General features: G+C 50.4%; 1 protein-coding gene across 4 annotated transcripts in view; it reads right to left on the reverse strand.

Annotated features, from left to right (window-relative positions):
• Nucleotides 1-6,003: 6,003 nt before the first annotated feature.
• Nucleotides 6,004-22,395, reverse strand: part of Mtus2 (microtubule associated scaffold protein 2) — a 380,312-nt gene continuing 363,920 nt past the window's right edge. For all 4 annotated transcript variants that reach the window (XM_042268368.2, XM_042268367.2, XM_006979621.4 and 1 more), the window contains 5 exons: nucleotides 18,488-18,561; nucleotides 16,022-16,120; nucleotides 14,278-14,397; nucleotides 11,047-11,144; nucleotides 6,004-8,710 (listed from right to left, as the gene is read on the reverse strand). In XM_042268368.2, coding sequence (XP_042124302.2) covers nucleotides 8,497-8,710; nucleotides 11,047-11,144; nucleotides 14,278-14,397; nucleotides 16,022-16,120; nucleotides 18,488-18,561 — 605 coding nt within the window. In that variant the 3' untranslated portion in view covers nucleotides 6,004-8,496. The remainder of the gene's footprint in view (nucleotides 8,711-11,046; nucleotides 11,145-14,277; nucleotides 14,398-16,021; nucleotides 16,121-18,487; nucleotides 18,562-22,395) is intronic.

The following is a 22,395-nucleotide window of genomic DNA, read 5'->3' on the forward strand; positions in this document are numbered from 1 at the left end:
GGCGTTGGGAGAATTCTGTTCACTTTATTTTCTTTCTTTGGTTTCTTTTTCGGGATAAGGTTTCACTCGGTAGGTAGCTCACCTGGACTTTGGTATTGTAGCCCAGGCTAGCCTCTGCCTCGGCCTCCTGAGTACTAGAGTCTAGGTAGGAGCCACCACTCCGTCTCTGTTACTGCTTTCTGGATGGACCCCCTCTGTCTGCGGCAGCCTCGCAGTCTTTACAGCTGACGGTTCAGCCAGCGGCCCACAGCCCGCCAGCAGCGGGAAGGTGTATTCAGGGGTCTGACCCGCCCCCCACCGCCGCCGCCGCCATCTCTCCTGAGGACTCCTGACGCTGGCAGACACAGGAGCACCCACAGGCCCTGGTTGTAGGGGGCAGGCACCCTGTCCCCACTTCCGAGTCAGGAACAGAAGCTCAAGGATGACCTGCATAAGTTGACTGGCCACTGTGCTTTTACTAAGAGTGGACAGTTGCCAGGGGAGCTGGGGGGGGGGGGGGGGACGGTGACCCAGAATGGCACGCTCCTGGAGTGAGCCTCTAATACGATTTTTGTCCCATTGCAGTTCTTCCTCCTGAAATACACAAGCCAAAACCCAAAACAACACACACTAACAAAAATCAAAACCTGACAGTGTCCCATCTCTTAGCCTCCTACCCACAGGAGGGTCTCATTCTGTTGCCCAGCTTGGCCAGTATTTCCTGCCTAGTTGGGACTTGGACATTTTTCTAAAGACACATTCCAAGCCTCGTTTATCTCCGACTAGAGTATTCACATTGGAAAGACCCGGTTTTCCATGAGTTTGTGCCCTTCCTGTCTCTGGGTCGAAGTTCATGAAGAAGCCAATCCCCAGGGAGCTCTGTTTAGGAACGGGATACAAGATGTCTCCGCCTTCCAGAAGGTGGCCCTGGTGGGGGAGGGGGATGCTGTTTATAGAGACACTGGGCCCCCATGTATATGCGTACACACCCGTGCCCATACCCCATCCCTGCCCACACTGTACAGTCAGGCATTGGTGGGTTTACCTTGCAAACAAGGAAAAAGTGGAGGCCTGTCGTCCCGGGCGGTTCCCTGGGAGATTGCAGGGTTTGTGCTGTTCTGGCTGCTCGCGGTTTGGCTTTTACAGTGGCAGTGGCCCCATCATCTCACATCTCCAGCTGACAGCCATCCTGTCCCCCCTGTGCTGACGAGGTGGTCTGGACACCATGTGCCACCCACCCGCCCTTAGTGACCTGCACGTTTGGCCCAACCGGTGTGTGCACCCCACCCCACCCCACCCCACCCTGTCTGTTGCCTGCTGCTTTTCATGCACAGGGCTGAGAAACATCAGTGGGCATGTGGGTGCCTTGCCCCCCGACCCCAGGCAGACATTCTGATTGGCTAGTGTTTACATCCCCTCCAGCGAGGAACTCATCAAACACTGGATGAAGCTCGGAAACAGCAGCGTGAGAACCCGGATTCCTGGGATAAGCGTGGGCAGGCGCTGCTGGCCTGTGTACCTACCTACAATGCAAACATGCCTGGCTCTCACTAGGGCCCATCCTTTCTGACTTGAATGTCCCATGTCTCCACAGACGCTTACATCTTTCTAATAAGAGCTCACTGTTGGCACCCAAGCATTAAGGAATGTTAGGGGTGGGATCTAAGTGCCAGGGTGCCCATCCCTTGGGGTGTTGGTGGGTGGTGGGAAAAGGGAGTTTGAGTCCATGTCTGGTTGAGCTCCTCGCGAAGGGAATCGCTGGACAGGATACATGATGCTTGGAACTGTTACGGAATTCAAATCCAGAACTGAATGTATGTTATGTACAGTTATTTTATGTAACTCAGACCTTCTGTTTGCTATCGTAATGAGAAGATTGTAAGTAAGGCTCCTTGGAGGAGAGCACGCTGTCCATTTTGTTAGGCTTGTTTGGGGTCATGAAATGCTTTATTGACACAGTGTATGGGTGCAACTCGCTACAGTCCTGAGGCCAATTTGGTCGTGATGGATTTTTTTTTTTTTTAAGGCAAAAAAAAAAAAAAAAAAAAATTCCCAGCTGGGGTTCACCTCCCTCACTCTAATCCAGTCTTTTTGTACCCACTGCTCTATTGAGCTGGGAATGTGGTGTGGCCAAGGGTCTTGGGACATAGTGACCAAGGAACCCTCCTGGACCATTGTGTTACATGTACTGAATGGCTGACTAAAGAGCCCCGGGGGAGAGGAAAGATCACATCCAGACATCTTCTCAGGGCGCTGGAATGCCCAGCAGGGCCAGGAAGCAAGGTTTAGGAAGACATATATGGACTAATTTATTGACAAGGGTTACCTTTGTGTTCCTTGTCAAGCTTTTTGAGTTTGGGACTTATTTTCCCATTTGAGAAATTATAATATATATATATGTATTTAAGATATTTCCTGCTTCTTTTGTGCCTTGCAGCCTCAATGGGTCATGGATCACAAAGGGTGATGATACTGATGAGGGTTGGTTTATTATCAAACCTGAATAGTCGTGGTTTCTCCGGGACAATTTTTTTTTTCCTTCTACTGAACATGGAGCCATTATTAAAAGAGTTATGTGTGGTTTTTCATTATGTAAATTGTATATATTTTTTTGCTTGTTTGAGGTTCTATTTTTCTAACAGTCTTGCAGTTTCTTATAATGGTGACATTAGGTTAAGACTGATGCTAACTGTAAATCAAGCTGGTCTCTGCTGGATTCCCGTGGTTTAATTATATTTTATTTTAAGGCCAAGTGCAGGTGTCATCCATCGCCCTTTCTTAAAAATGTGAAACTTATGTTTCCCCTTGTTGCTGAATACATTGTACACTGGCGACCCCCCCCCCCCCATAGATCTGTGTCATAAAATCAAAGCTATTTTGTGGTACATTATCTCATGCTTCTGCAGATGCTAATAAATCCTGTCTGGCTTCCACACACACTGTGTGGTCTCGGGTGTGCTGGCAGCTCTTGGCTCCCGAGCATGTTGCTGTCTGAAGAGTCAAGGGCTCGCTTGGCCGCTTCAGAGTCTTTCTGCTGCGTCGCCGCTGCGCACAGCTGGCGCCTTTACTCCTATGGCGTCGATTTTTCTAGAAGCCATTTGGGGAAGGCTTTAGGCCTGTCCCTCCAGACTTGGCTCTCTCTCTCCTTCACTCCTCCAGACTCACCTGGATGTAGGGCTCCAGCCATCACCAGCCATCCATCTTAAGTCTCCGCAAAAACCCCGCTCAATCTACAGACGCCAGAGGCTTGCCCTGGCTGCCACACACACCCCATCTTAGAGGAAACAGGCTTTGTGCAGAGCACAGGCTGGGGATAAGACTGGAACTCATCCGAGGATGATTGTTATCTCACTCCCCAGTGCTCTAGGGTCGGGCACACTTCCCACTCATTCATTTCTTGCACAGGAGGCGAGTTCAGCCAGTCAGGCTTTCAGGCCCTGCATGCAGAACAGTGATTCATAGGCTGGAATGAGGCGGAAGCTAAGCTTTAACCTCTGTGTTTTGCCAACTGATAGTGGTGGTGGCAGACACCCAGGGTGTAATTCTGGCACCAAGCACCAGAACCAAGTGTCAGGACTCTATAAGGATGCGTGCGTATCACACATCTGACGTCCCTTGACTGGAAGTAAAAGTATCAGCTCAGGACCCCTAAGACCAAGTCCTCAGCACAAAGGAGATTTATTTGTCCCAGAGGGGGAGGGGGAGGGGCATTTGTCCCTGAGGGACGGAGGACTGCCTCTGGATAGGGGGGAGACAGCCGTGGCCCATAGGCAAATGCCAGTTTGTAAAGGTAAAGTGGGAAACCCGTATGTTAAGATGAGGTGTGGCATTTTAATTGAACGTGTTAAATAGGTGAGCCAGAGGGGCCTTTTGATTGATGGATTTCAATACTTTGATAGCTGGACCCTGGTCGTCAACCTCAGGAGGAGGGATTGGCCAAATAAGGGAACAGACCTTGGTGGCTAGCTTCCGGAATGTAATCAAATGGTTTTTAGCAATGCAGAGGGAATTAAGGAGAAGGTCAAGGCCTGCCAGAGCCATGCTCGAGTGGCTAGTGTCCCTTCATTGATCAGTGGACCCCTGAGCTTGGGCAGTGTGAAACAATGGTGGGCAGTATTGGGGAATACAGGACACCTCTATGTTACTGTTAGATACAGCTTACAGGGGAGCAAGAATCAGTCCAGTCCCATCTCACAAAAGTCACCCAGAGAATACTCCATGCGCCCTGGAACCGAGAAATAGGCACAGGTATGTCTTGGTCCTGAAGTTCATTAAGAAAGAAGTTATCAGCCAGGTGTGATGGTGTACGCCTTTAATCCCAGCACCTGGGAGGCAGAGGCAGGTGGATTTCTGTGAGTTCAAGGCCAACCTGGTCTCTAAAGCGAGTTGCAGGACAGCTAGCGCCACACAGAGAAACCCTGGCTCAAAACCCACAAAAGGCTACCGTGTCTGGCCCGCTTGAATTGGGCTAAGTGCAATGTGGGCCCTAATTCCTGCAGCTCCCCAGTGCCATCTAGTGGATGACATTGGGTGCTATGCTCATAGCCTTCAAAGGCATGCAGTGGCGTCAGCGATTTTCAAAAAAACCTTTCCATTGTGGGGTCTGGTGGGGGGTTGGGGGGAACGTCCTGTGGAGCAGACTTTCCCTCGCCCAGTTTGGTTATGAAACACTTGCAGAGAGTCATATCTGTCCCCTTGTGGCTCAGTATTCTAGGATTTGAAGAGTCTATGACCCCGTAGCCCAGGGAGCTAGCTGCCCTGTCTTTCAGCTGCATCTGCCATCTGCCAACTCCACAGACCTGGGCAGATACACGGCTGCCGTGGGGAGGATTGGAAATGACCGCTGTAGCCTGGCAGCCCCTGCTCAAAGGGAGCCCCCTCGTTTCGCTGAGTTAAGCTCGCCCACCAGGCTAAAAACATAGTCTAAACAGGTATGTGGACACGTGCACAGTTGATACAGACCCCAGAGTGGACAGGCTCTGGACCGCATCAGCACACATGAGAGCTCAGAGAGTCTGAAGACCACAGTTGTCCATTGGTACCATCCACTAATGCAGCAGCTGCTTTGAGAACGACCTCCAACCATCGGGAGGGTTCCATCCGATACCTGGGTTCCTACTTGACCCGATACGAGTCTCCCACACAGGTGAGCCAGGATCGTCAAGGCTCCTTGGTTCAGAAAAGGTGGTGAGGGGTTGGAGGCCCGAGTTTCCTCTGCCCGCAGTGAATCAGCCATGGGACAGGACACAGTTGTCCCTAGCTGGTGCCGCTCTCGATTCTTAAAGCTGCCAGGGGCTGAGTCACCACCCAGCCCTTATAAACGCAGGTGCTGGTATCACCCATGTTTACCACACAGGGTGGAGAAGAGGACAATGAACGGTAGCTACTAAAATGTCGGGGACACGCTATTCCCTGGAGAAACTAAGAGTTTAAGACGTAGTGACAAGTTGTGCATTAATCATTAGGTTGCTCTCTGTAATTTGGGAAGCAGGGCCGGCCTGCAGGGGGTCTTGGGGGCTTCATCATGGGGCCAGGAAGCGCCATGAACATAGGGGCAGCTAGTCAGGTACCGTTTACAAGAGCAGACTTGTCTTCCTGCCACTCCCACGCACCCCACCAAAATGAACTGGAACTGGAAATTTTGGGTCTCCCTTCTGACCCCTCAAGCAATGTCAGGCACCTGTAGGACACTCTAGGGCCAGGCTAGGGTGGACAAACTGGCCATAATTGACAGTGGAAGGCCGGTGAGATGGGGAGCGCGGCTGATTTCAGACTGGAATGAGCAAAGCTGCATCTTGGCCACTTGTGGTGGTCTTAATGAGAATAAGCACACCGGTCATCTGTTTGAATGCTTGGCTCCAGGGTGGAGGGCTGTCGGGAAGGCACACAGCTTTGGACCTGCTGAGTCTGGGAGCAGAGTCAACCCAGCACCCACAGAGGTGGTTATCAAAAGAGCCTTGCTTCACTGTCTGGCATCTCAAGCCTGAATGGGACACGTCTCCAGTTACACACATCACACAGATATCATGGAAAATCCCTCAGGTTCGTTTTAATAAGCGTTAGAGTTCAACACAAATATGGAACACAGAAACTGGAGGGGCAGGAAAAAGAACATTGTGCCCCTTCAACTAATCCCAGAGTACCAGACCCCAAGCCCCCAACCTATCCTGACACCACCAGAACCTGGTCCCAGCCTATGGCAAGTGAGTGGGGACGGGCCAGCAGGACCTCCTGACTCCATGAACCTAGCACTTTGGCAGGTCCGTCTGTAGCAAGAGGGGAGGACGCAGTGTCCCAGCCTGGGGATGAGGACAGATGGATTCCCACGCTGAGAGGTCCTGGTCGCCGCAGCGTGGAGACAGGAGGATCACAGGAGAGGCACAGCAGCTGGGCCACCTGGGTCTCAGGACTCAAGTGGGGCACCATACGTGAGAGGGGTCTGTGATGGAGAAACAGCCAGGGCCATGGGGAAATTGGTTCAAGTGCCCAAGGTCAAGGCTGGTGAGGGCAAAGCTCTAGTCCCCCTAATGAGGTTACACAGATCTAACATTGCTACCACTCTGACCACAACAGCCTAACACGCTGTACCACACTCTCCACTCCCATCCGAGTCTGCATTGCTGAGTACCTGCCATCAGCAGGTACCGCTGTGGAGGCGGGTCCTAGATCGGAGCGCTAAGCGGCCACCAAACTTACGCCTGCAGGTTGTGCAGAGAATAAAGAACTGTGCGTTGAACTGACGTGGCATGAGCTACTCTTACGGGAATGCCCAACTCAGTATCCCAGTATCATGCAGAGCTAAAGGAAAAAGACCTGTTTCTTCAATGTGTGACGACTGTGTATGTCTCCAGAGTGGGCAAGCCCCGTGGAGGTTGGTGACAGTCAGATGCACCTGAGACCAGGAAGGCCACCTTGGCCACGGGAGGGATGTAGACCACATACTAGCCACGTGCATGTCCTTGGACAAGCTGATACCATGGCTCTTCAATCATCTTGGGCATGCTCAAAGACAGGCCCATGCTTAGGAAGTGAAGGGTCTTTGTCATATACAGGAAACAAAGGTATCATTATCACCACTGTATTGACGGATAAAACTACTTCTCTTCTGTGGGTCATGCTTCTAATCTTCCATAGCGCTACATGAATACTTTTCATGTTCTAACTCTACCATCTTGGACACAAAGACCAGTTCAGCGGCTGCTGGCTGCTGGCTGCTGGCTGGTACACTGGCCTCCCTTATTTGGGAGAGCCTCCAGGGCTAAGACGGGACCACAGCCAGGCGCAGCCCTAGTGACCCCCCCCCCATCAGAAAGGATGATCTAGCACCTTTAGAACTGGTTTCCCACCCCCACCCCCACCCCCACCCCCTAGACAGAAAGGTTGGTTTCTGGAAGCCCTGACTAGAACCCCTGAGCCATCTTGATGTGTGGTGATGGGGTTGAGTCAAAGAATTGAACTGAAAATGGGGGGTGGGATGGGGGGTTGCCTGTGAAAGGCAGCGACAGGCAGACACGTCCTTATTCTATGCCGGGTCGAATGTGGCCCCTATCAGGACTCTTCCTTCAGGAGGATGGGCCATGCACGGTATTGCTTTTCTCCAAGCTCATGCTCACCCTCACTACAAAGGTCACACTCCTCCGGGTCTTCCTGAGGATGCAATAATAGCTCGATGATGGACTCCAAGATGCTATTTAGAGGGGGAAAGAGCTAAACAGGTGTTTTCAAAACTATAATGAATCACTAAGGGGAAAAACACTGGCCAAACCACTGGACCCCTCAGTGTTTCCCCCGCTACATTTCATCCTCTCAGGATGGGAGGAGTCATAATTAAATCCTGCAGTGGGGTAGCAGGGACCCCACCTAATGTGGGCTAAGAAGCTAATTGCTCCAAAGGCAGTTGCCATCTACAAATCGCTGGTGTTTGTGTTAAGCAGGGTACCACTCAGTGGCAGAGAGACGTGCTTCTATCTTCTTTTTTTTTTCCTTCTCTATTTTGGGTAGAAATATTTCCAGGAAAGTAGGTAGAAATGCATTTTCATTTCCCAATAATTCTTAGGCACAACTTAGAAAACTGCTGACCATCACTAAAATATGTCAGCGCATTATGTTATAAAAAAATGCAATTCAGAATCGCCACATGTGTACCCCCACATGTCTGAATATACCCACGCGGTAGTACGGGAGGACTTTGTGTATCCCAAACGGAGCTGTTGGTAACAGACCTAACTTCTGCTGTGAAAGTTCATCTCTCAAGAACAATTGGAGCGGTTTCTCTCTTGCCTCTTAACTAGTTTCTCTCTTGCCTCTAACTACACTAAAACGTTTTTAGACACCGGACTCTGCTGCTCACACCTTTCTATGTGCCAACACCAGGACGGTCTCACACAGGGGTCGGAGAGGACGCTGCCTAAGATGCGGATGCAGCTACCGGGCATGCGCACAGGACGGCCACCAGCACCTGGCCAGCACTGCCTCGGATGGACAGAAGCCTGAGCTCCTGCGGGTGGCGAAGCGATGTCATCTAGGCGTGGTGCTGACTCTGGCTGGAGAGGAGGGTCCAGAGGAGGAGCCTCTGTACCCCGGGGATGTTGGGGACAACTTAACCGGGCTGGTTGGATCCCCAGTCTGGAGCTTCCAGAGTAGTTCTTCATTGGTTCGGCTCAGTCGCTTCTTTTCCTGGGTCTCTTTCTCCACGTACTCCTGGAGGTTAGCATTTTCCTCCGACAGTTGTCTGCAGGGGGAAGAGTGAGGGTCAGGCCTACTGATGACACTCAAAGCAGGCTGGAGGGCAGAGGACAGGAGGACCGCTCGGCTCACAGGTATCTGCCGGGATGGAAGGTGCTTGCTGTGTTCAGAGCAAAGGGTAGAGGCCGGAGTAGAAAGGAGGGAGCGGTAGGCAGGATGGGCACGCTGCTGGGGCCCTCATAGAGATGGGGGTTGCCCATGACTGTGTCAGGGTACTGACTGCTGGGGGACGGTCTGTATGTCATGTTGCTCTGATTGGTCAATAAATAAAACACTGATTGGCCAGTGGCCAGGCAAGAACTATAGGCAGGACTAACAGAGAGGAGAACTGAGAACAGGAAGGCAGAAGGAGACACTTTCAAGCTGCCGCCATGACAAGCAGCATGTGAAGACACCGGTAAGCCATGAGCCATGTGGCAAGGTATAGATTCATAGAAATGGATTAATATAAGATATAAGAACAGTTAGCAAGAAGCCTGCCACGGCCATACAGGTTGTAAGCAATATAAGTCTCTGTGTTTACTTGGTTGGGTCTGAGCGGCTGTGGGACTGGCGGGTGAGAGAGATTTGTCCTGACTGTGGGCCAGGCAGGAAAACTCGAGCTATAACTGACAACTGCCAATCATCTGAGAATACCTTTCCATTACCTCCTGCCCTGGGTCCACGCCTCTGTGACCGGAGTCATTAGCCCTGCTGTAGTCATTAGCTCCCTGGCTGCTGGACCATAAGCCTAGAGAGCATGGTCAAGGATCTGTTATGTTCTTGGCTGGCATTCAGCATGGCACCCAGGAAACAGATGCCTACTCACTGTTTGCTGATAAAGGGGGAAGAAAAGCCAATTGTGCATGTGTGTGTGTGTGTGTGAGGGGGAGTGATGTTATGATGCTTAAGTTGCTGACTTTGTTGCATGTTTTTAATATATATATATATATATATATATATATATATATATATATATATTTAACTTTATATGTATAGGTGTTTTACTTGCATGCATGTCTGAGAGCCACTTGTATTCAGTGCCTTTGGAGGCCAGAAGAGGGTGTTGGATCCCCTGGAACTATAAGGGTACAGATAGTTGTGAGCTGCCATGTGGGTACCAGGAATCAAACTTGGGTCCTCTTGAAGAGTAGCCAGTGCCATTGACCACTGAGTCACCTGTCTAGCCCATTTTGTCTTTTTAAAAATGACAGCCTCTTCAAGGAATTAACAGGAGGTACAAATACATTTTACAACTGGATGGGCTAAAGTCCAGCAGCCGTACTCTGGGCCAACGCCTGCACTCGCTGTCTGGGTATGTGTGGGCATGTAGTGAGTATGTAAGCATGCAAGTGTGAGTGTATGAGTGTGGGTATGAGCATGTGTGGGCCCATGTACACAGGAGTGTGTGTGCATGAGCTTGTGTGTGCACACATAGGATGATACATCATGGCTGCACGAGGAGACTGGTCCAGCTGAGTGGGAAAGGGATCTCACTAGTGTTGTGGAATAGTCTTTCTATACACTGTGAAGATGTGTCTTTACCAAGGCCCTTCTGATTGGTTTAATAAAGAGCTGAATGGCCAATAGCTAGGCATGAAGAGGTTAGGCGGGACTTCCGGGAAGAGAAAGAGGAAAAGGAGATGAATCTAGGTGTGAGAAAGACACCAGAGGACACGAAGAGGAAACAGGAAGTGCAAGATGGAAGAAAGGTAAAGAGCCACGAGGCAAAAATGTAGATTAATATAAAGGGGTTAAGTTATAAGAGCTAGTGAGACAAGCCTAAGTTATAGGCCAAGCTTTCATAATTAATAAGTCTCTGTGTCATTTTTTGGGGGGAAGCTGGCTCCACCGGACAGAAAGAGACTCATTACATGCTACGGTGACCTAGTCTTGCTGAATGAGACAACCTGCAGCTGGCCTCTGAGCCCTGTTTCCACCCGACTCTGAGCTGGGTCAAGGGTGACTCCTGTTCCTTCTTTGGATGCAGGCTGCTGAGAGAAGAGCCTGTAGGGATAAGCTGACCTGAGCCTCTGGACTCTTGGGGCTGTTACCCAGCCATGGTTCTCTTTAGCCTGGGGACACCCTGCTGATGCCCCTCTCCCAATCTCCAGGAAGCAATCACAGCGCATGCTGTGGGGCCCCTGCTGCCCATGCTTGGGGGCTGCACTCTCTTGTCCTAGGGAATGGGGCAGGGTGTGACGCACAGCCAGGATGTGCACAGCCATGTGCTTCTCTGCTGATCGTTTGAGAGGCACCCGATTATTCAGGCTGGACACAGGGACATGCAGATGTTCAAGTAAAGCCGTTTGAGAAGGACGTGCCGTCAGCAGCCACACCCACCTGGTGACAACCGTGTTCTGGTCAATCCTGGCCTTGAGGTCCTCATTCTGCTGCTGGAGAACTTGGATCTTTTCTTCCAGAATGATGTTCTTCTCCACCTAGGAGAGGGACACTGTGAAGGACTCCCACAGGCCAGCAGCAAGCCAGCAGCGGCCCTGGCTTCCGCACTTTGGAGAACTGCCAGATCTGCTCTCCGCAATGGCCTCATGGGCTGGGAAGTCAGGTGAGATGGCTACAGGACCAGCATTTCACTTTTCAGAAAAACAGAACAGAAAATGCCAGAGTGCATTGTAGATAGTAAAAAGCACTGCGGGACACACTTTCGGTGTGTGTGTGTGTGTGTGTGTGTGTGTGTGTGTGTGTGTGAGAGAGAGAGAGAGAGAGAGGTGGGGAGAGGGAGGGAGGGAGGGAAGGAGGGGGAGAGAGAGAGGGAGGGGGGAGGGAGAGAGAGAGAGGGAGGGGGAGAGAGAGAGGGAGGGGGAGGGAGAGAGAGAGGGAGGGGGGGAAAGAGGAAGCGGGGAGGGAGCGCTAGTTCTGAGTTCCAGGCACACAGCTTGCTTTTTGTTGTTGGTTTTGTTTTTACAATGAATGTTCCAGGTCACTGTCATGGTCAGAGACAAGCTGTGGATACCACCGGGCGTTGTCTGACCAGTGGGTCCTGTGGTCATCTGTAGTGAATCTCTGTCCCTTCCCAGGTGGCTCAGGTGTTTCTGAATTAGCTGGGCGAGAGAACCTAGGGTAAGCTTTTTCCTTTCCAGCCTGTTAGCCTGTTGTTTTGAAAGATACAGAAGCAAAGGTCAATTTTAAAGACCTAGGGAGGGAGCCCTGTCACCCTGCTGGGAAAGCCCGGCTTATGCCTCCTGTCACTGTGGGATCTCGCTGATGTGTGCTTTCATTCTACCTTTAGATTTTTTTTTTATTTATTTAAAGTAGGATTCACTCTGTAGCCCACGTTGGCCGGAACTGGTCATGGGACTCAGGCTGCCCTGGAACACATGGCAATCTTCCTGCTGTGGCCTCCCAGCTGCTGCAGTGACTGGGGTGAGGGCCACTGGGTTCGGATTGTCTCTGAAAGAGGGCAGTACACTGATTGTTCACGTAGCTAATCTTCAAGGAAAACTGCCACTTGCCCATGAGGACTTAGGGATGCTTGCCAAGGACTGGGGCCAGGCACCCTATCAGGCCTTCATCTTTATTCCCAGGAAGCAGGAAACAACAGATTCCCAGGACAGGAAGCCATGTAGGCCTTCTGCAAAGCCAGATCGTGCCTGAACATAGCCAGATCAGCCCAGGGGCTTGTGGGTAGCCCTATGCAGACAGTCTGGTCATTAAGAGGAAAGTAGATGGCTGCTTTGAGGGTCACCCTAGCCAGGATACATGGCAAGACGAGGCCAGTGCATCCCCTGTGGTCTGTGGTAGGCGCTGGGCTGCTCAAATGAGCCACGTGGCCTCCATTGCCCAGGACCCTGGTAGCAGACACATCTCTCTTGCCACTGCCTCGAATGCACCCATGCAACCAGAGATGCCTGCAGACAGAGCAACACGTGGACCAAACGCAGCAGCTGCCGCTGCCGGGGCAGCTCCTGGTTCGGGTAAACCAGTTGCAAAGAATGTTCCAGAGACAAATGGGGATGAGATGTCCAGTAACTAACTCTTCTAAGCTGAAGGTGTGACACACAGTTGTCATCTCAACACTCTGGAAGAAGGGTCACAAGTCCCAGGCCACCATAGACTACACAGAAAGACCCTAGCTGGACAAAACAAAACAAAAAAACACACAAAAATTCAAAAACCTGTTCATTGGAAGTGGGCTATAAAACATTGTACAAGACAAAATACGGTGTGTGTGTGTGGGGGGGGGGGTTATCAAGACACACCTCTGAGACATGTTAATAGTAGAAGGAACATATTTTTTTTTGGGGGGGGGAGGGGTTTGGTTTTTTGAGATAGGGTCTCTCTGTGTAGTAGCCCTGGCTGTCCTGGATCTCGCTCTGTAGACCAGGCTGGCCTCGAACTCACAGAGATCTACCTGCCTCTGCCTCCAGAGTGCTGAGATTAAAGGTGAATGCCACCACTGCCTGGCTGGAATATCCTTTAATTGTCTTGTTTTTGTTTATCTTATTTTGTAATTTCCTACAATGTACACATTCTCTCTTCCTCTTTTATAGTAGCAAATAATTATTTTAAAATAATAAACAAAGGGGGCTGTAGAGATGGCTCAAGCCATCAGAAACATGTATGGTTCTTGTGGACCTGAATTTGGTTCCCAGCACACATGTCAGACAGCTCATAACCACCTGTAACTCCAGCTCCAGGGGGATCTGATGCCCTCTTCTGGCCTCAGTAGGCACTGCACTCACGTGCATATACCCACAACACAGTCATGCACATAGATATGTAATTTTAAAACAAATTTTAAAAATAATGATAAAGAAAAAGTAAACTACTTATTTAGGGCTTTGGGTCAATTTCCTACTGAAGACTGACTCTTGCAGAGGTCGGTATCTCTGCACTGTCAGTTTCTTTCAGAACACTAGCCTTGGGCCTCTACAAAGGGGTAAAACATGGCTGTGTTTCCTTAGGGGCTTCCCTGGGCTAGTTTCTAGGAACCAAGCTGAGGACTGAGGCACAAAGTCTTTGCTATGAACTGGATGCTCCCGATCCTCCTCAGCAGCTATGCTGAAGCCCACTCCCCGCGGTGACGGTCCCAGGATGTGGGGGTCTTTGGAGGTGATTGGCTCATGAAGGTGGACCCCCATGACTGAGATCTCTGCTCCTTCTGCCATGTGAGGATTTGGGGACATTCCACCAGGGTTTCCACACAGGCTCAGCCACCCCCGGGCAGGGTGCCCCTGTCCTCTCCCGAGGCTTCTCTTTTGTACTCATGGCGGCACCTCCTGCCCAGGTGAGCTGTTGGGAAGGAAGGACAGAGCTTTGCCCAGGCCTGGTGCACAGCAGTGATGGGAAGTTCCTGCCTCCTCAGTGGCGGAAGGACATGGCAAAGACTGTCCAAGTAACCGAAGGAGGCCACTGGGACTCCTGGTCAGAGTCCTGGCTGTGTGAGGAGGCCTTCCAGGCTCAGCTGTGAGTTTCCTGTTCACCTGCGAGCAGCAGGCAGGGGCGGGGTGGGGTGGGGTGGGGTGGGGTGGGGTGGGCGGGGGATGCCTCACTGAGCACTGTCATCAGCGAGGACCTGGAGAGTCAGTCTCGGGAGCAAGCAGACCAACTCACCAGCTTTTCCAGCTCTATGATCTTCTTCTCCTGCAGGTGGATTTGCTGGTTCTTCATCTCCAACACCTGCTTCAGGCTCTGCATATCTTCTTCCAGGTGCTGATACGGAGCCAGTGCAATCTACAAGGGCAGAGAAGGTGTGCTTTATACCCGGTTCCTGGCACAGCCTGTTGTGACCCAAGGTTATGAATTGGCTCAGTGTGGTATTGCCATGATCCCCCAGTGTGTGGCCTCAGCATCTGTGAGGGAGCAGGTGCCAGCGCCTCCGATGGGGAATTCCTGGGGTAACACAGGCTCTGAACATCCTTCCAGAGGATTCACAGGGTGCTGGGGCCTCACATGTCTGTCCTACCTGAGCCTATGAGTAGTCCCCATAAACTCATGCATAGAAAACAAGCCAAGTGGTTTAAAAAGCAACATGGACAGGGGAAGATCTCACAAGGCCCCATCCCTAGATGAAGAGCTGTGAGAATCAATGGCTACCGAGAGAGGGAGAATCAGTCTTCTCCAGATGGGTTATCCAGTCCCAAGTGATCAGCCCTAAACACATGCATATATGAGGAACACTAGATGGGCTTAGCAGGTTCTGTCTGTCTGTCTGTCTGTCACAATAATCAAAGAAGAGGTCATGAAGTTGAGTTGGGACACTGGAGGAACTGGAGGGGGAAGAGTGTGGAGTGGAATTGATGTTAATACAATACTCAGGTATGAAATTCTAACATGTTCCTTGTATTAAAGATACTGTTCTCTATTTTAAAAAAAGCCATTTATGAGAATGACATGTTAGGGTTGGTGGATGTAAGCAGTAAAAAGGCGGGACATCAATTGGAACTGGCATTTCAGATAGACAACATTGAAAAAATTCAAGCTAGCTGTGGCGGTTTAGGCTTATAATCCTAGCCACTCAAAGAAGCAGAGGCAGAGGGGTGGAAAGTTCAAAACCAGCCTAGGCAATTCCATGAGACTCTGTCTCAAAATGAGAAGGAGGAGGAGGAGGGGCTAGAGATTTGGCTCAGTGGTAGAGTTCTTGCCTAGCATGCACAAAGCCCTGGGTTCGATCCACAACACCACAGGGTAAACACAGTATAGTATTTCTTCTTCTTTTTTAAGATTTATATTTTTATTATGTATACAGTGTTCTGTGTTTGCCTGGAGGCCAGAAGAGGGCACCAGATCTCATTACAGATGGTTGTGAGCCACCATGTGGTTGCTGGGAATTGAACTCAGGACCCCTGGAAGAGCAGCCAGTGCTCTTAACCGCTGAGCCATCTCTCCAACCCCACAGTATAATATCTCAATAGAAGATGCTCATTCTCAACTTCCACCTCTCTCCAGCACTGCATTAGATGGTGGGAGGTTCCCCAGCTATTCTTGAAAAAAAAAAATTGCCTTCAACCTGATAATTCATATCTTAGCTGGCCCTGTCCTGTGCCAGCCTAAAGCACAGTTGGAGAAGCAGGGTGTGGGCTGTCTCCAGCCAGAGAAGAGTTTACATCACAGGCACCCAGGATCCCTGCCTGAGGAGTGCTGTGGGATTGGGCAGAAATGGCAGGTTGCTGGAGAGACCCATGGTTGTGGTCTGTCTCGGGGAGAGGTGCTGTGTACACATCGCAGTGATGTCGGGACCAGCAGTCTTCAGTGTGGAGGCCTGGTTCTCAGGCAGGGCTGCAGGGGAAGCCAGCTCATGTCCTTCCCCCCCCCCGTCCCCCCCTCCGCCCCGAGTGGCCCAGGCAGCTATGACTACCTCCAGCTGCTCCTCCGTGGTTTTCCTCAGGGCTTCCTCAAAGCGCTGGGCTCTGTCCCGCAGAGACTGGCTCTGAAAAGTCAGCGTGTCCACCTGGTCCTGCAAGGGACAAGAAGAGAAGTTCCCCCAGGGGCCACATGGATGGACACTGTGGGCTGTGCAGCTGGGGAGGTGGCGGTTAGTTTTCATCCACCTGACACAAGCTGGGAAGAGAGAATTTCAGTATGAATTGCCTCCATCAGCCTTTCTCTATTCATGATCAATGTGGGCAGGCCCAGCCCACTGTGGGCGGAGCCATCCCTAGCCAGATGGTCCTGGGCTGTATAAGAAAGGTAGGTGAGAAAGTCAGTCGGCCCCGTCCCTCAGTGGTCTCTGAATCAGCTCCTACCTCCAGGTTTCTGCCTTGAGTCCCCGTCTTGGCTTCCCTCACGGACAGACTGTGACCTGTCCGCCAAATAAACCCGTTCCTCCCCAAGTTGCTTCGGGTCAGTGTTTTATCACAGCAATGGAAAAGCTAACTAGAATATGGGAGAGAGAACCAGCTGCCTCTCATTCCAGGTTCATTGCTGACCCCCAACTGCTCTCTCTGACCTCGGGGCCGGGCTGCTCTACGAGGGGAGCCATCCATCCTCGTCCCGTTTAATTCTCCCCCACCCCCCCAGTGGCCCCACTTTGCCATGTGTGCTGAAGGGAGGAGGGCACGCCTGTGGCGCACTCGGCTCCTGTTCAGCTTCAGAGGCTAAAGGGACCTGCTAACCCAACCTCAGCCACGGTGACGGCCATGTCACTGAGGCACAAGAAGGGTGATTGACTGTGGCTCTGAGCTCTTCATGACTAAAAGGCCCCTCTTCCCCTGCAGATTGCTCACTGAGGAGCCCACAAGTCCGTCCGTCCATCCGTCCGTCCCCCCACACCCCCCCACCCACTGTCCATTTCTGCTGGATTAAAACACAGGGGCCAGGGGCTCTCATGAACTCTCCTGGCAAGAGACACGGCCTCGGCCCGCGATCGGAAGCTGGGACGGGCAAACAAGGTGATCTGCACAACAGCCCCACACGTGTGCCAGCCCACGGGGCTGCTTCTTAGTTCACCATGGCGGAGCCTCCGGTTCGCACTTCCCTGGGCACGGGCCTTTTCCTCTCTTCTCTTTCTTCCAGTTACCTGCCCTTCCTTTTTAAGAAACGGAAGCCCCCATGTTGCCATTAAATGCACATGGGGACGACACAGCTGTCATGGGGAGTGTGTGCTCACGTGAGCTAAGCAGTCGAAATGTCGGTTTTGAAGAAGCTCCTCTGGGTCAGCACTGGGTTACGCCGCCATCGTCTGCACCTTCCAGAATGGCCTATACAATGTCTGGTGCTATCCGACTCCACACCGTACTTCTCAGGAGTTACCTAGGGAAGTCTCTCTCTGTCTCTCTCTGTCTCTGTCTCTGTCTCTGTCTCTGTCTCTCTCTCTCCCTCCTTCCCTCTCCCTCCTCTGTCTGTTTGTCTGTCTCCTTCTCTCTGGTTTTTGTTCTGGAACTCATTCTGTAGACCAGGCTGGCCTTGAACTCACAGAGCTCCACCTGCCTCTGCCTACCTCGTGCTGGGATTAAAGGTGTGCACCACCACCGCCCAGCAGGAAGTATCTCTTGTGAGCCTCTTTCTCACCATTGACAACCCAAACAACATAAACGTCTAAACCACCACTGCCCAGGAAGGATCTGAACCATCCGAGCGACATCTTTCTGCCTTGTTCACTGTTCTAAACAGACCTGCAGGGATGGAAGGACTCCGCAGCTGTCAAGACAGGATGGAATGACTTTCAGCCCTCGTTGGCTACTTTACGTCATTTGAGCCGTGTGACCCAGCACAGGCCTCTCAGAAGTGAACAAATGGCGCGCTAATAATAAACGTGGCACTGCTCGCGCTCCTCAGAGCAGCTGGCTTTCCTTCTTGGCTCTCACTACAAACCAGTGCAGCGCTGGTCAGCCTCACACCTTGCTTTCCTCCATCTGCTCATGTCTTGAGAAAGCTACTGTTATCCCCATTTCACAGGTCAATAACTGAGGCTGGCAGAGGGTGCATCTTTATCCCAGATCTAGAGCTAGTAAGAAGTGACAGGGTGGAGATCTGAATCCCCAACTGCCCAAGCGAGCAGTTTAGTGGCACCAGGAAGTTGGCTTCAGTGGCTCTCTCCTCCACACACCAATATCCAGCTCACAGAGTTTCTGCTGGGTGGGGAGTTACAGAAGTGTATGGCCGTCGGGTGCCAGAGCAGAAAGCCCTCGGTGACATGCAGGCCAAGCACTCTGCTATCAAGTTACACCCCAGTCTCTAGCTGTCTGCAGTGTTTTCTCTGTGACCCTGGAATCTTTCCTTGTGGGAAGGGCTCACTGTGACAGAGATGTCACCGAAGAAGTGGGTGCCAGATCAGTGTTGGCCAGCGAGCATGCCACTGCGGTTGTTCACTAGCAGCACTGACCTGTAATGACAGCCGAAGTTTTTCAAAGTTTTCTTCCAATTCCTTCTTCTCAAATTCATGGGTAGACATCAGTTCTGAAAAGAAGAAATCAAATTGCTAAGTGAGCCTTTCTTTGGAAAAGCATAAACCAAGGCTGTTGGGGCAGATGAGGACAAATGATGGCCGGCCAGAGCAGATCAAGGTTTCCTCTGCTCATTTGAAGTTGACTGTGGTGATCAGAACGTGATTTGTGAGAGAAGGAGAGAAGTGGGCAGCAGAAAGAGAGGAGGGAGGAAAGAGAAAAAAAGAGAGAAAGTACACCACACACACACACACACACACACACACACACACACACACACACACACACACACACGCACACACACATGCACACCTTGTCCGTATGTCAACAGCGCCAGCTGAAAGTCCCATCTTTCTTCTAGTGACGAAACAGTTGATTTTCTCCCATTCCTGGGATTTACCCTCCCGACTTCAAGGCTTCCATGCCGGGCTGAGTTAGGAGCTTTTCAAGCAGGGCGCCACTGGAGGAGACATCTTGCCAACCACGCTTGATGCCGAGTTCGTGGTGTGGTTGAGGGATCAGTGCTGTGTCAACAAGGACATCTTGGTGGCCTCTGGGCCACACTGCGTGGACTAGAGAGCCCCAGGATTTGCTTGAACAAAGACTAGTTATAAGACACCCGGCCTGAAGGAAAGGTTGGCTGCTCTGTCTCAGGGGGTTGGGATAACTGCTCTGTATAAAGCCACATCCAAGCAATAACTTATAGGCTATGCAGGTGAAGGTGATGGAGGTGATGGAGGTGTTAAGCAAATGCATTCTGTTCCCTCCAGATGGGAAGACCGGCAATTTGTTTTGTGGTATGACTAGAAGGATGATGGCCTCCTTAATCAACCTGAATCCTGTTCTTGGAATGAGAGAGTCCTGGATACATACTATCAATGACCATTTGGGCCACCAAGAGCTGTAATCAGGAAAATCCGAGTGGTTTCGATCAGCTCAGATCTTTAACTATGGTGACGAGGGCTGCTAAAAATCTTGTTTTTATTCACAGCCAAAGTTTACATCTCTGGAAAAATAAAGTTTGAGTTGATTTCATTGACTTCATTTTTTGTATTTATTGTATTTTGTGTAGGAGTGTTTGCTCACATGTTTGTATGTGTACCATGTGTGTGACTGGTGCCCAGGGAGGTCAAAAGAACGAGAGTTACAGGTAGTCATGAAGGATCATGTGGGTGCTGGGAACTGAACCCAGGGCTCTTACCCACGGAACCATCACTTCAGCCCCTGCTTTCATTGACTCTATATGAACTGGCCTTCTGGTCTACCTGCCTCTGTGTATGACTAGTTTTAATGGTCACTGACACCATCACCCTACTTATCACAATGAATTTTAAGCTCCTATTATATAGAGCCATACTATCTCAACATCATATGTAACAATTCAAAGGCCTTGGATGTGGTATCTAAAGCAAGACTTCATTTGTCAGAAAAAAAAAATCTACCAGACTTATTTGTGTGGAAATATTGGGGACAATAGGAGGGGGGTATACCATAATCTATGGAATCCATACATTTAAAGTCCCTCCCCTGAGGCACTGTCTGTAGCTTGGGAATGGGCACTGTCAGGGGTTCCCAAACCCCAAGGGAACGGGAGAGCGAATACCATTATTTACTATATAATATTGGCTTCCCACAATGCATTTCTTTATTTCAAAGCCATAAAACTCTGTCCTATCTGCTCTCTAAGGCGATTCTTCCCATTTCCTGCTGCATATCGGAGTTTTGGAAAGCCTGACATTTTGGAGGTAGCATCTACATGTCAATTGTCTTTTAAGGTCTCCAGGTCATCTCAGTGTGTAGGTGAGGGTTCGGATGTATAATCCAAGACACCAGTTCTTGGGGCACTTTTCTCTCTTGTCTCCAGTTTGGGCATTTGGGAAAGGGGCTTGAGGGAGGAGACAGTGTGGGCATCAGATACTGCACAGTCAGTTTGTGCTAGAAAGACTATTTTTAAAACAATAGCCGGGCGGTGGTGGCGCACGCCTTTAATCCCAGCACTCGGGAGGCAGAGCCAGGCGAATCTCTGTGAGTTCGAGGCCAGCCTGGGCTACCAAGTGAGCTCCAGGAAAGGCGCAAAGCTACGCAGAGAAACCCTGTCTCGAAAAACCAATAAATAAATAAATAAATAAATAAATAAAATAAAAATAAATAAATAAATAAAATAAAAAATTTCCGATATAAATTCTCATATTAAAAGTAGATTGATTCATTGTTAAATTTTATTGCTTTTAATAGATACTTGAACAACCAACTGACTGGGAAAAATAAGTAAAGGGAGGGAAAAATTTAAAAACAAAATTCACGCTGGGGTGGTGGTGCGTGCCTTCTATCCCAGCACTTGGGAACAGGGAAGGTGGATTTCTGAGTTGGAGGCCAGCCTGGTCTATAGAACAAGTTCCAGGACAGCCAGGGCAACTCAGAGAAACCCTGTCTCAATAAAAGAAAAGAAAAGAAAAGAAGAGAGGAGAGAAGAGAAAAGAGAAGAGAAGAGAAGAGAAGAGAAGAGAAGAGAAGAGAAGAGAAGAGAAGAGAAGAGAAGAGGTCAAACAAACAAAATTCACACCTGGAGAGATGCTTAAGGAAGTCAAGGTGCTCCCTGCTCTTATAGAAGACCTGAGTTCAATTCCCAGCATCTACATCAGATGGCACATAACTGCCTGTAACTCCAGGATAGCTGATGCCCTCTTCTGGCCTCTGTGGGCACTGCAATGACGTGCACATATCCCCATGCAGATATATGCACATACACATAAATAAAAATAAACTATTAGAAAATAACAATAACAAAAAACAAAACAAAATTCACACATTGGTATAAATTATGTGAAAGTATAAACAAAGCTCTTCTGGCCTGGAGAGATGGCGCAATGGCTAAGAGCACCGTCTGCTTTTGCAGCCCCTGTGCGTTCCATTCCCAGCACCCACAGCAGAGGGCTGGCAACTGCGTTTAACTCCAGCTCCAGGCTATCTGACGCCATCTCCTGGCCTCCATGCACACCTGCACACACACACACACACACACACACACACACACAAATAAAAACAAACATATTTTAAAAAAAAAAACCCTCATTTTCCACAAAGGGACATCTTACTTGGACTCGGTAGCATTGTTAGAATGTGCACAAAACCCTCACATTAGTCTGTTTTGTTACTGTAACAATATAGCTCATGAGGCGGCCTAACTTTATAAAGAAAAAGGGTCGTTTGGGCTCATAGTTTTAGGAGTTCAAAGGTAGGGTTCAGTGCCCACTCTGCTGGAGTGAAGGTCTTGTGTGCTACAGTTGGATTTTGAGAGTCCCTCCAAGGTCCACCTGTGGAAGGGCCCATGGCGGTGGAACCATTGAGAAGTGGCCCCTCATGGGAGGTCTGCCCACTGTGCCTCTCTCCTTGTTCTCTTTTGCCTGTTAAGTGGCTCCCCGGGACCCCCAGCAACAGAGCCGACCAATCACAGCTCAGAAGGTCAGAAGCAGTTTACAGATGATTTCAAGTATAGTCTTACGGTAAAGCAAGGTTGGCCAACACCGAGTACCTGGGAGACAGCAGTCACCTCACAGGCAGGAAGTCCGAGAGACCGGTGTCCCCATCCCTGTGGAGAGCACATCCCTAATGACCTAAGGATTTCCCTCGCAGGCTCCATTGCTTCTCATCTTGTCACAGTGGGAACAAGCCTCCAGTGCACAAGCCCATGGGGGTTACAAGCCACAATGAAACCCTTGTGTGAAGATAATTCAGTTTCCAAATGGGAACAGTAAGAATCTGGAGGCTTAAATTTGCTCCATGCTGAGTGTGGACAGGGAGTAAGAACTCCAGAGATGCCGCCATGGTCTGAGAGCATCACAAGGGC

The sequence above is a fragment of the Peromyscus maniculatus genome, chromosome 23 (genome assembly GCF_049852395.1).
Source record: "Peromyscus maniculatus bairdii isolate BWxNUB_F1_BW_parent chromosome 23, HU_Pman_BW_mat_3.1, whole genome shotgun sequence".
Lineage (NCBI taxonomy): Eukaryota > Metazoa > Chordata > Mammalia > Rodentia > Cricetidae > Peromyscus > Peromyscus maniculatus.